At 45.8% G+C, this 14034-nt stretch overlaps 2 protein-coding genes and 1 long non-coding RNA gene across 3 annotated transcripts; 2 read left to right on the plus strand and 1 right to left on the minus strand.

The window, feature by feature from the left end:
- Positions 1-7111: 7111 nt before the first annotated feature.
- LOC117856806 (anthocyanin 5-aromatic acyltransferase) lies at positions 7112-8942 on the minus strand. The gene has a single exon (XM_034739215.2). It carries the CDS (start codon positions 8709-8711, stop codon positions 7302-7304), a length of 1410 nt encoding a protein of 469 aa, XP_034595106.1. The 5' UTR covers positions 8712-8942; the 3' UTR covers positions 7112-7301.
- A 336-nt stretch (positions 8943-9278) lies between these two features.
- Positions 9279-10392, plus strand: LOC117841839 (protein CDI). The gene has a single exon (XM_034722245.2). It carries the CDS (start codon positions 9358-9360, stop codon positions 10195-10197), a length of 840 nt encoding a protein of 279 aa, XP_034578136.1. The 5' UTR covers positions 9279-9357; the 3' UTR covers positions 10198-10392.
- Positions 10393-11228: 836 nt separating this feature from the next.
- Positions 11229-13694, plus strand: LOC117842220 (uncharacterized). The gene is made up of 2 exons (XR_011899071.1): positions 11229-12979; positions 13291-13694. It is a non-coding gene; the product is annotated as an uncharacterized lncRNA (long non-coding RNA).
- Positions 13695-14034: the final 340 nt, after the last annotated feature.

A 14034-nucleotide genomic window follows, 5' to 3' on the forward strand; every position in this document is an offset into this window, starting at 1 on the left:
ATTTACTGGTGAGCTCTACATTTGTGGCATCTTTTGGAGGATGAATGGATGTAGCTGTGGCTGTGGCAAGATTATATTTTCTGCCAGCCTGATCCCATGAGTCGAAAAGATAAGACAGTTTGATCAACTTACAAGTGCATTTTTTTTTTCGAAACAGCTAGTACGTGTTCTTGACTTGTTTGCTCTGCGATGATGTCGGGAACCCGAAAGACAGACATGTCCAGATTTGCGCTTGGCTATTGAGGCATCGCTGTTAGAGCAGCTGTAGATCTTTAGCGTGGCTCCAAATTGAACACGAGACTATTTTCAAAGGGAAAAAAACTGAACACGCGAGAGCCTTTTGTTGAACATTACGAGGTAATTTGCAGCCAAACCTCGCCATATTTTTTTCATGTTTTTTTAACAATGCATTACTGACTTTTTTTAACAGTAAATTTGTAGCCAAACATCACTAGATTTTGTCAAGCGTGAGGTTAGACGAGTTTTGGCAGCTATATATTTGTTAGGGCCATTCTATGGCAAAATTCTTTTCTGTTAGCTTCATCATCCAACGTAGCATCAACAACTCACAGAGACGTAACTTTTCTCCCAAGTACAATGGAGGCTGAGCGACGGGCTTAGGCCACATGATGACCCGTAGAACCATCGAGTCTGGTTCTCATGTGTAGTCACAGTGCGTGACATTAATTTGATGAACTTCAAAAAAAACTTAACTTTACATACATTCTTTCAAAAAAAAACTTACATACCTTGACAATCCAAGACTATATAGTAAGCAAACAATAATCAAAAGCCTCAGAGTTTATTTCAATTTCAGCTTCATATATTTTGCGTAAAATGAGGTATTGGAATGTGAAGTCATTTTGTAAACCGATGCCTAAAATAAATTAGAAATTAATAAATCTACTATTTTTAATTTCACCGGATTTTGCTTTTTTAAGGAGAAACCCTCCCAACAGACTTGACAGAAAGGGCCAGTCTCATTCACGTGCCACTGTAGTCGGTGTGACATGATCTTGTCCTATTAATTTGACGATGTCTAAAAACACTGGAAGACACGCATACATGTTAAATTGGACATGTCTTCGTGATAATTGAGGCTACGCCGTGCGGCTCTACTGCTCCTGGAGCAGGGGTACTGCACTACCGCTGGCGGCAGTGTGTGGCTCTAAATCGAACACAGAGCACCCTACAATAATGCAGAATCTTTGCTGTTCACTTGGTACAATAATCAGCTGCACTTATTTATTACTACCTCCGTCCCAAATTATAAATCGTTTTGGTATTTGTAGGTTCATCTGGATATACACTATGTTTGCATACATGATAAAAACTATGAATGTACCAAAACGACCTATAATTTAAGACGGAGGGAGTATATATTGCTAGCTAGGATTTACTAGTTTGGTAGCTACCTTTTCTTTTACGAGCATTGATAAATTATTTGGAGTGTTATCAATATAGCAATTGGGTTAAACCCACTAAATCAATAACACATAGTATGCATGAAAATTGGTTAATAAAATAGAAATTTACTTTTTTTGTTACGTGTGTTGCGTCTCTTATGTACTTATAACGACTTGGTTCTTGAGAAAAAGCGGGTATGCGGGCTGCTTTCAGGAATGTAGTATTTGCGATTTTGATTTCCGCGTAAAAACACAAGGGATACTGTTCACTTGGCAAAGTAAGATATTGATATGTTTGTTTTGGATATCTTTGGGGAAAAAAAAAGACCATCCGATGGTATTGCAAGAAAAAAATTCCCTGAGTGAGGTTGTTGCCTTATCGCTTTATGCCCGAAAGGCATAATTTCGTATCATTATAGTGTCCGCTACTCAGCATGAAGCCTTGCAGGTCGCCATCACGTGTTGGGTAATAACATGCCACGTGCACGTGCTGACGTACAAATAATGCAATCGGTCATGTTTAGTTCACTCCAAAATACTAACTTTGGCACTATGCAAAAAGAAGATTCCCCATCACATCAAACTTGCGGTACATGCATGGAGTACTGAATGTAGACGAAACCAAAAACTAATTGCACAGTTTTGTTGTACTTTGCGAGACGAATCTTTTGAACCTAATTAGTCAATATTTGGACAATAATTCACAAATACAAACGAAACGCTACAGTGTTGCTACAGGAATTTTGGTTGCCCAAAGTTGAGCAACTAAACAAGGCCTCACTGTCGCCTCTCCAGAACAAGCACTACTGTACAAGACAATGTCACGATCTGTCAATCCCCCGGGGAAAAACGACATGAGCGGGTGCTGCCGTCGTAAATGTAAAGAGCACAATTGCTGTCAAGATGGGGCTGCGTGCTCTTTTGTCGGGTTGCTTTAGGCATGGGCATGCCATCAACCGACAGCTCAGCTGAGACGAGACCCGATGGCTACAGCGTTGCACGCCATCCACGTGGGTATCTTCTCTTTTCCTTTTTCTTTGGAACTTTGGCATATCTTCTTGGCTCAGTTTGACTCGTGGGCTCTTGGGAACAGAATATGCTCCTTTTCCTCGAGTTGGTTTCAGCGCTGAACGAACTCTACTTGAGCAGTTTTTTCTTCTTCTACAATCCCCTAATTACATAATCATTTTATTTTTCTAAATTCCTAAATATTTTTATGCATCTGTACATGTCATAACAAAATCGACCTGTAATTTGGAACGGAGATAGTATGTTGTTTAGCTTCTTTAAATTTATAATTGTTTGCTATGCATCGAAACATAACATGGCAAAATTTATAAATTTATAAAAGTTAAAAACAACCTATACTCCTTCTACCCAAACTATAAATTCTTTTGGCTTTTTAAGGTAGATAGATTTGTTATGCATCTATACTTAGATTATATTTAGATACATAATAAAAATTATACATATAAAGATATCAAAATAAACTATAATCGGAAGGAACGAGGCATTTAGAGCGGTAAAAAGTCACCCTAGCAGAAGATGTCGGCGACGACTTTTAGAGCAAAATAACACACACAGTTGACCGGGACACTGGACCAGAGGCAGGCATGCGACGCACGTGTCGCAGTTTCGTGGCGTCGCTGGGAAGACGATCAAACTGGCCGGTGAGCTGCAGAGTGCACGCGACGACCGAAGCGGAGGTTGAGTTGGGGCGTGGACCAGCTACATGTGGACCGCATCCTCGGCGCAGTTGAGCGTGCAGTACTGGAAGTTTGGGATCTACAGAATCTCTTTTTAAACCACAGGCAATCACCTCATGCAGTTTGAGGTCGTATATACTATTTTTGCAAAAGAAAGTACAACTCAAGTAGTATATACTAAAAATTTTGGTTTGTCCCCACGATCGATCTGGCGGTAGCAGTTTGCCCAGTCGCTTCTTGTGGCTGAGAACCGAGATCCGGGAGGCGTCTGCTAGACTGCTATTGCATCGTGCTTGGTGCCATGCGTGTAGGACCAAATGTGGTGTGGTACCGGACGCACCATTGCTACACGACAAAGAAAATATCACCATATTATAGTACTAGTACTATGTAATGTACTACCATATACTCCTCTGTCTAATTCAAAGTAGTATATGGCCTAGGATGGGTTTGATCTGCAAATTTTGCAAAACATACTATTGTGAATTAAATAAAGAGAGCTATTAGCTATATATTTTTTTTCTTGAGAGATAGAGAGAGCTGTATATTATGCATGTATCTTGCACGATGCTAGAAGAACTACGACAAAGACTGCCAAGGAATCCGTTAATTTGCAATTTACGATGCATGGCGTGAAAAAACACGCGAATAGGTAACGAGCACACGCCATGCGTTACCTTTGACTCGTAAATGATACCGATGAGCTGGTTAGTCATGAGGGTCAAAGCAGGTGATGGGCATGCATGGTAACACATTATCTTTGCCCGTTACCTTTGTCAAGTCATGTAACCTATCTTTGATAACGGACGCGGTGCTTGTTATCAACGGGGATATGGATCTGTTGCCAAATATTTTGTTTTCACATGGTGATTTGTGATCGAGTGAGCTACACCAAAGGTCGTGAGTTGCTAAGCTAGGGTTGTACTATGTGGCTCTCGAGGTTGTGGCTGCAGCTTACAAGAAAGGGTAAGACACAACTCATAAATTGCTTATGGTGGATCCTCGATCTCCCTATATGAAACACTGACTGAGCCATTGATTTTGGACTAAGATATGGGGTTGAAATAGGAGAGGAGGGTATAAAGCTAAAATTCATTGCATGTTTATTTGAAGTGCACTTCCTGGCCTGCGTGGTTATACTCCGATACCTCCCCAATTAAAAATAAGGTCATTTTAAGATCATGGTCAATCTTTCTTGTAACTGGACTATTAATATAATTACTTTTACATTGATTGACAATATAGATTTGATGCCACTACGACATGTATTTTCAATATATTTAGTTACCACTATCGGAAACATCGTATTTTTATAAAAAATAAATATTGGTCAAAGTTTAACTAGTAGACCGTGGTAATGTCCTAAACGATCTATATTTTGGACCATAAAGCACTATTTCGTCGTCTAACGCCGTGCCTTCTGATTGCACACCACCAATGTAAAGTTACTCATTTAACTATCTAAAAATGACATAAAAAGATATACATCAATACAAGATATTGCACTTTAAAATCGCGTTGCAGTGCTGTTGTTTTGACGACATAACCATGTGGGGAGCCCAGTAGCATGGAAGGTCTGAACACAGACATGGGATATATGGACACAATCGCATGTAACCTGAAGCACGCCAACCGCGTGGGAATCTTTTTGTGGATCTCCTTCACTTTTTTTTTCTTTTCGCTCGGTTCGATTCGTGACTCGTGAGTCGTGAGCACGAATCAGGGAGCAGCAGTGGATGGGTATGTGGAGGATGACACGAGCCTTTCTGCGCTATGGTACGCCGTACGCGCGTCTCACAAATGGACCATGCTGCCCATTTTTTCCCTCTTAGTAAAAGCATCTCATGCAATGTAGTATTTCTTTGATAATTTGAAGGAGGAGGAGGAAGGTGAGAGAAAGAAGTGATTGTTTAGCGAAACAAATTATCCTCCTACCGTTGTAGGAATTGCTGTTGCCAATACTCCTTTATTCTATACACAAATCAGGTAATATGGGTTTATATTATTATAAGACAATAAAAAACAAATTATTACAACAGATATCTGATACTCCCTCCGTCCCAAATTATAGGTCGTTTTGACTTTATTAGATTCATAAACTTTATTATGCACTTAGACATACCTTATGTCTAGATACATAATAATATCTATGTATCTAGAAAAGTCAAAACGACCTATAATTTGGAACGGAGGGAGTAGCTTATTATCTTGAAACTACGTGCAGTACATGACACCTACTCTTTTTTTTAAAAGAAAATAACATGGCACCTACTCTAAGAGGGCACCAAACGTACATGCCCTGATCCAGCTCTGAGCAATCTCGTTGTCGTTGAGGCCTCTTTTTCGTTACCAACCTCGATGAGGCCTTTTTTTCGTTATCGGAGAGTGACTGCTGGCGTGCCGCCGTGTTCTTCAGAGTTGGGCACTGGTCAGCATGGTGCCATGTAATGAACGTACAATCAATCACGTGTTGGGCAGCATGAGCATGGGGTCATTGTCGCCTCTGCCTGCCGAGGCGCTCTTGGAAAAGAAAACGTCAGAATCCTACCCGCAAGCAAATATTTGATGGGGTTTTTATATAATAAATGGATATCATAACGAGCCACTACTATTCTACTCTATCTGATTCCCAGACCGGTATGGTATATGGTAGAGTAGAACTATAAGCAATAAAGAATGGCTTGGATACTCCAGCTTAGACAACTCACAAATGGAGGAAGGATCTATTTATTTCAGATTATAAACCATCTAAATTATATAATCTGATACAGTAAAAGAATATTTTAGGATCATAAATAGTCTGAAATAAGCTAGTCTGGTTTAGCGTGGTCTCGTGATGATATTTACCCTACTACCCATAGACCATAATTCAGCTTATATGATTTAGGCCCTGTTTAGTTCACCCCTAAATTCCAACTTTGACACTATGCAAAAAGAAGATTCTCCATCACATCAAACTTACGTTACATGCATGGAGTACTGAATATAGACGAAATCAAAAACTAATTGCACAGTTTTGTTGTACTTTGCGAGACGAATCTTTTGAGCCTAATTAGTCAATATTTGAACAATAATTCACAAATACAAACGAAACGCTACAGTTGCGCTATACTAATTTTGGTTGCTCAAAGTTGGACAATTAAACAAGGCCTTAGGAGGAAAACAAACATGACCTAGTACGCAACTCCCAAATTGCTGACTGCGATGGATCCGCTACCTACAGCTACAAGAAACAATAGTGAAGATGACCTAGTACACAACTCCCAAGCTGACTGCGATGGATCCGCTACCTACAGCTACAGGAAACAATGATGAAGATGAAGCCAATGATTTTGGACCTAGGATATGGGAGTGAATAAGTGGGGAGGTGACAATGATTTTGGACCAAGGGCACGGGACTCCTAAATTATACTCCCTCCATCCCAAATTATAAGTCGCTTTGACTTTTTTGGTACATCCACTTTGCTATGCATCTAGACATATTGTTATATCTATACACATAGCAAAGTGAATGTATCAAAAAAGTAAAAGCGACTTATAATTTAGGATGGAGGGAGTAGGTCGTTATAGTTTTTTAATTCATATTTTTGTTATGCACTTAATGTACTGCATAATAATATCTATAAATTTAGAAAATAATTTGAAACGGAATGAGTACCTTCTAATCGTAGACCAAGGTGGACCAGCTTAGACGTGATCATATCTACAATTGCTAACTCTATCAACTTCAACTCGGCAGCCCTATGAACATCAGGGGCTCTCTTTGTCTGTTGGTAGAAACAGCATGGGAGCCTAGCTAACACAGCCGCTATGCAATGTCATCGTAGAAGATCATCGTTGAGACAGTGACATATATAGTATTGCTACTTTGCTAGAAAGAGGAAGAGCGGGATAAAATTTAAATGGAATCTTACTGGTGGAAATCATGAACTTTACTGGCATTAATAGTCTGGCCAAATATATCGGTTGATCTTTCTAAAGAACGGCACAACCGCACAATGCAACACAATAACTTTACTGAATATAAAGCGGAAATAGATACAAATAGGCAGTCCTGAGAAGCTACAGAGTTTAAAAAGAACAATGGAAAACAATTACGACAACACCAGCAACAATGGAAATCACGCTCACGCAGTTAAAAGATAATGGTGCAGTGTTTGCACGGCGTTGCCATACTCTGCAGATTCAGCTAGCAGAGGCTGGCGAACAGGTCGAGGCAAAACGTACGGAACGCCTCCATCTCCGCGCGCGGCAGTGCCAGCCCGACCTCGATGCCGCCGTCCCCGTCGCGGCCGCTCTCCGCCAGCGCCACCGCGCCCGTCCGCTCCACGGACGCGATCTCCACCTTCCTCGGCCGCCCCCACGCCCCGCCGAAATCCGCCGCCGCGTACAGCCGCAGCTTCGGCGACCCGGCCACGGTCACCGCGCGCGCCGACGCGTACTCCCGCACGGTGCGCACCCACCCGCGCGCGTCCCGGAACGCACCCCCTTCCTCCGCGAGCCCCTCGATCACGCGCCATATGGCTGCCGAGGCGGCGGCCGCGGTGAGGCCGCGCGCTCCGGCCTCCACGCGGCAGACACCCAGGCAGTTGCCGAAGTAGTTCGCCGGGATCGGTGGGCTCGCGCGGGGCTTGCACCCGGTCACGAAACCGAAGCGCGCGCGGGGCGCGGCCGCTCCTCCGTCCACGTCGCGGCCGCTGCCGCTGCGGCGTGCGTGCACGATGCCCGCCCACGCCGCGCCGCACGCCAACGCGTAGGGCGAGCACCGCGCCGAGGTCTCGGACTCGACGTGCCTACCGAGCGCACGGAGCTGCTTGTCCGTGAACCGGAACGTCGCGAGCACGACGCCAGGGCGCCGGCTGAGGTCCCAGTCGCCGAGGCGCCTGTCGCCGGCCGCGACGAGAGCTCGGTGGTCGCGCACAAACGCCTCCCGGAGCCCGGCGTCATCCCGCACGGCGCCGCGGTCGAACAGCGGGGGCACGTCCATCGCCGCCACCGCCTTCTTGCAGTCGGGGCCGAGGCGGTGGGTGGTAGCCCACTTGTCGAGGAAGTGCGCGTAGCTGGAGCCGTCGGCCACGGCGTGGTGCAGCGTCGTGCCGATGCAGATGCCAGCTCGAGGGAACACCGTGACCTGAACGGCGAGGACGTCCTGCGACCGAGAGCCGCCGTGTTGCCGCAGCGCGGGCAGCAACGGATGGAGCCTCGCGGTGTCGCGAGCGTGGTCGCCGGCGAGGTCCTCGAAGTCGTCGCCGCTGACGGCCACGGTCAGCGGGACAGAGTCGCCGTGCGAGAACAGGACCTCCGGCGCCACGCCCTCGGACAACTCGCACGGCAGCTTCCCGGCCAGCGGGTAGAAGTGGTGCAGCGCGGCGGCGAGGGACTTCTTGAACTTTGGGAGCTCGCGGAGTGTGAAGTCGGAGGCGTCGAGGAGGTCGGCGTTGTCGTAGAAGAACAGGCGTTGCACGGGCGGGAAGCCCCAGAAAACGAGGTCGAAGAACGTGAGCGGCAGCGCTCGTGGCTGCCCTGCCGCCGGTGCCGGCGACGGCGAGACGTGACACTGCTCGAGGACGGTGACGGGGTGAAGTGGTTCAGGCGCCATCGTGGCGGGCAGACTCTTGGGGGTCAGGGTGCAATGGTTTTTTCCCTTTTGGCTCTGCCGGCTGTCGCTGTGATTCCTCTCGATTCTCTCTCTTAGTCCTGCTGAAAGCAATGTGGATCCAATATTTCTAGAGGTCCTTAGGGGGTGTTCGGATCTCCGGACTAAATTTTAGTTCTTGTCATATCGAATGTTTGGACACTAATTAAGAGTATTAAACATAGGCTAATTACAAAATCAATTTCACAACTTCTAGGCTAAATCGCGAGACGAATCCATTAAGCCTAATTAGTCTATGATTTGACAATATGGTGCTACAGTAAACATTCGCTAATGATGGATTAATTAGGCTTAATAGATTCGTCTCGCGATTTAGCCTAGGGATTCTGCAATTAGTTTTGTAATTAGCTCATGTTTAATCCTCCTAATTAGCATCCGAATATCCGACATGACACGGACTAAATTTTAACTCCAGGATCCAAACACCCCCTAAAGCGGCAGACCATCCCCATGCTGCCAAGACCTTATTAAAAGGCGCCATCCCCTGCAGCTGATAGCTCGCACAAGCTATAACATTCACACAGGCTAGCACAGATAGCAAGGAGCAAACGCTCTTCACGAACGTATCCCCATCCGCGTGAAACTGAAAATGTCGCCCACACCTTCTCACCTCGCGGGAGCGGGCGCCGTCGCCGTCGCCGGCCCGGAGCCGTTCCGTGTGTTCGTGGGCTACGACTCCCGCGAGGACATCGCGTACCGCGTGTGCCGCCGCTCCCTGCTCCGCCGCTCCTCCATCCCGCTCGACGTGATCCCCATCGTCCAGCAGGAGCTCCGCGAGGCCGGGCTGTACTGGCGGGAGCGCGGCCCGACGGAGAGCACCGAGTTCTCCTTCACCCGCTTCCTGACGCCGCACCTGGCGGGGTACCGCGGGTGGGCACTGTTCGTGGACTGCGACTTCCTCTTCGTCGCCGACGTCGCGGATCTGGCGCGCCTCGCCGCCAGCGCCGACCCGCGCCACGCCGTGCTGTGCGTGCACCACGACTACACGCCCACGGAGGCGACCAAGATGGACGGCGCCGTGCAGACGGTGTACCCGCGCAAGAACTGGTCGTCCATGGTGCTCTTCAACTGCGGCCACTCCAAGAACCGCGCCGCGCTCACGCCGGAGGCCGTCAGCACGCGGAGCGGCGCCTACCTCCACCGCTTCATGTGGCTCGACGACGACGAGGTCGGGGAGGTGCCGTTCGTGTGGAACTTCCTCGTGGGGCACAACAAGGTCGACCCCGCCGACGAGGCCGCCACGGCACCGCGCGCCATACACTACACGTCGGGGGGCCCGTGGTTCGAGAGGTACAAGGACTGCGAGTTCGCCGACCTGTGGGTCCAGGAGCGCGACGCCTACGAGGCCGAGGAGGAGAAGAAGAAGGTCGAGGAGGAGGGTGTCAAGGCCGCCGTACAAATGTCATCCGCGGTGTCGGTGGACGCATGAGATGAGATCTCCCTTGCTAGCCCCCTAGCTACTTGCTGAGCTGAGGCCGCGCTTCGTGCTTTTTTTTTTCTCGTACACGTTGATACGTGCGTGTGGTGGAAATGGTTTGTGCAAGCGTGCATGTGTGTCCGTACTGTATTTTATTAAGAAATAAAGGATGTGGTCGGAGCGGTCGGTCGATCACGTTACAATAAAGCCTTCGGACGGTGGATGCTGCTGCTTCCCAGCAGGCAGCTGCAAAGCAGCGCTCCGAACACACCAATTTAAGGTAGCCATTGCACGTCAAATCTCACGGCATGGAGACAGGCATGTTTTGAACAAAACGGAGCCGTCTGCTATTGATGTGCAACAGGGGACCTGTGACGCAGAAAATACGTACAGTGGCATGGTAGCTAGCATGGCAGTTCACGGTAATGATTCCTTGGGTGTTTTTGTTGCTGTCCTGGGCTCCTGGCCATCATATCAAACAACGAGGTCTTGCAGAGTTTTCTGCTTTGCATTCAGTTCTTGAGGGTACCTGAGGCACCAAACCCGTTAACTAAGGGGTGTTTGGATACACCCCATAAATTTTAGTACCCGTCACATCGGATGTTTGGATACTAATTAGGAGTATTAAATATAGTCTAATTATAAAACTAATTACACAGATGGAGTCTAATTCGCGAGACGAATCTATTAAGCCTAATTAGTCCATGATTTGACAATGTGGTGCTACAGTAACCATTTGCTAATGATGGATTAATTAGGCTTAATAGATTCGTCTCGCGAATTAGTATAGGGGTTCTGCAGTTAGTTTTATAATTAGCTCATGTTAGTCCTCTTAATTAGCATCCGAACATCCGATGTGACCCTCCTAAAGTTTAGTACCCGCATCCAAACACCCCCTAAACTACGCACAGACAATGCTCGGGGTTCGTCGACAACCGGCGGGCTCCAGATGCGTACGCTGGACCTGCTTCTACTCTGTGGTACATCCCTGATCACGCATGTATGCAACAGGACAGGACACACCTCCAGATACTACACGACAACTCACACCCTAGTACGCACGCTAGATCTACTTCTCCACACCAACACACCTACATGATCCAAAAACGTCGCATTTGCGGTCCAAAGACGTTGGAGACCGTTGAGGTATAAATACCATGTATATTAGGGACTAAATTGTAAAAGGGTTGCACATGTAAATTAGGGACAGAGAAGGATCGAGAGTGTGAGGAGTCCAGAAACTTTCCCCCACTTAGTTCTTGCCTCTGTTCTTCACCCCACCACACTAGATTATGGAATCCTTGAAATTTCTCCAATTAATCTTCGATATGATATCAAGAGCAGGTTAATCCTGTGGATTCCATCCCATTTCCACTGATTTTGCTTGTGTTCCTGGCATCAGGAGGCGCTATTTGGGGGCAAGACGTGGTTGTGGAGGAGCTGTTCGTCTCCTCGATTTAGCGGACAAAACTGACCGAGGTCCGCTTGGGGGTTCGGCGTGAGAGAGCCCTAATATCTGTGGTTTGGTGTGTGCTGATTCGCTGCAGGTCAGGCGTGGTTTAGCGGGCTGTGTTTGCTCTGCTTGTTTCTGTCAATAGTAGCAGCAGGTTACCATTTGCGTGGCTTCAAGCAACGGCAAACAACAACCAGTAGTGCTGAATGGCGTGCATATGCATGTGTGAAGGCCACACGTGAGGATCTTGTGTCATCCTCTCAAGCCAATGCAATGGGGGAAAAGCAAGATAATAGTAGTATTGAAAAGCTGTGTGAGATTTTTAGCAAAATAATAGAGCAGCCCAAGGTGACTTCAAAAATTTTCAAATATGCTCTAGAGCCTAATCCTGTAAAGTTGTCAGGACCAGAAAATTATGTTAGCTGGGCTCGACAAGCCAAGTTAATTTTAGGCTCTCATGGCTATGAAAAGTTGCTCATTGCTACTGATAGAGAAGAAGATAAAGGGAAAATAAAGGGAGTGGCACAGATCCTAAACAGATTAATGATAGAGTGCTCGTGTGGCTGTTGGGTAGTATGGAATCAGCAATCCGTGAGCAAGTTGAAACTATGGAAACAGGTCTGCTTTGGAAACACAATTTTCAGGAAAAACTAATAAGATGCAAGCAACCCAGGTTATGCATGAATTGCTGCACTTGAAGCAAGGTGCAAGGTCTGTGACTGAGTATGCATGTGAATTAAAAAACTGTATAGGGACTTGCATTACTACCACCCTTTTGAACCACTTGACAAGAAAGATATGGTGATTCATTATACTTGGTTTCAATCATTTGTTGGGAAGATTTTTCTTGATGGCCTCAATGAAGAGTTTGATCTTCGCCGTCAACTTATTTTCTCTAAAGCAGAATGGCCTGGGCTTGATGATATTATTTCTAGTGTCCTAGAGGAAGATACAAGACTAGCACAATCCAAAGCAAACAACTCAAGAGAAATTGGTGATCGTGCAGCATTATCCATGCAAAACATGCGCTTTGTCCAATCTCTGAAGGGTAAAGGCAATGGAAAGTTAAAGTGTGATCATTGTGGTGATAAAAGGCACACAATTGATAGGTGCTTTAAGTTACATGGCTTTCCACCAGGGTGGAAAAAGGGAAAATTTCAGCAAGGGGGAGACCAAAGTGGTAAGTTGAATAAAGCAAACAACACTACATCTGAAAATCAATCCCAGGTAGTAGATGTGCAAGCTCTTGAGGAGTTTAAATCAAGCTCAAGATCTCAGAAGGCTTGTCTCCCACCAAAGATTCCTCCACAGCTTATTCCAGTTTTCATGCCATATCCCAAGGTATGAAACCCCATACACTTGTAACACAATCCAAGCCATGGATTACTGATTCCGGAGCGATTAATCATATGACAGGAGCATCTAATATTTTCACTTCCTATACACCTTGTTTAGGTAAGGATAAGGTGCGGGTAGCTGATGGATCCACAGTTCCTATAACAGGTCGTGGATCTGTCAAGTGCACCAAAACCTTGTCCTTGTCACCTGTTTTACATGTTCCTAATTTTCCAGTTAATCTTTTATCTGTTAGCTCAAGCACCAAATCCCTCAATTGTAGGGGTTGGTTTGATCCTTCTCATCGTGCTTTTCAGGAGATACGAACTGGGAGGATTCTTGGGACTGGGACTGTGCATAATGGGCTCTATTATCTTGATGAAGGAAGTGATGAAGTTGCACTTGCAACAAAAATGTCTCCATGTCAAGAATTGTTGCTACTTAATCGCAGGCTTGGACATCCTTCTTTTGCTACTATGTCTTGTTGTTATCCTTCTCTTTTTGGTTCTTGTCGCTCTTGTATGTGATGCTTGCGAGTTAGCTAAGCATACGAGAGTCCCGTATCCTAGTTTGAGTCGAAGGAGTAGTAAACCTTTTGAGATTATCCATTATGATATTTGGGGGCCTTGTGAAGTCAACTCTATTTTGGGACATAGATGGTTTGTAAATTTTATTGATGGTTTTAGTCGTTACACTGGGCTCTATTTGCTAAAACATAAAAGTGATGTGTTCTCCGTTTTTAAAAATCTGATTGCCATGGTTAAGAATAGGTTTGGGGAAACAATTAGAATTTTGCGTTCTGACAATGGAACTGAGTGCATTGACTAGGAGTTTGGACACTTCTTAGCCTCAAATGGCATTGAACACCAAACTACATGTGTTAACACTTTAGAACAAAATGGTGTTAAAAATGGACATTTGCTTGAAGTTTCTCGCTCTTTGATGTTTACTATGAATGTTCCTAAATTTTTTGGGGGAAGCAGCAAAGACTGCAACATATTTAATAAATCGTATGCCTCTTTGTGTTGTTGATAATAAATCTCCTGCTGGATTACTTTTGG

Source organism: Setaria viridis, chromosome 1 (genome assembly GCF_005286985.2).
Source record: "Setaria viridis chromosome 1, Setaria_viridis_v4.0, whole genome shotgun sequence".
Classification (NCBI taxonomy): domain Eukaryota; kingdom Viridiplantae; phylum Streptophyta; class Magnoliopsida; order Poales; family Poaceae; genus Setaria; species Setaria viridis.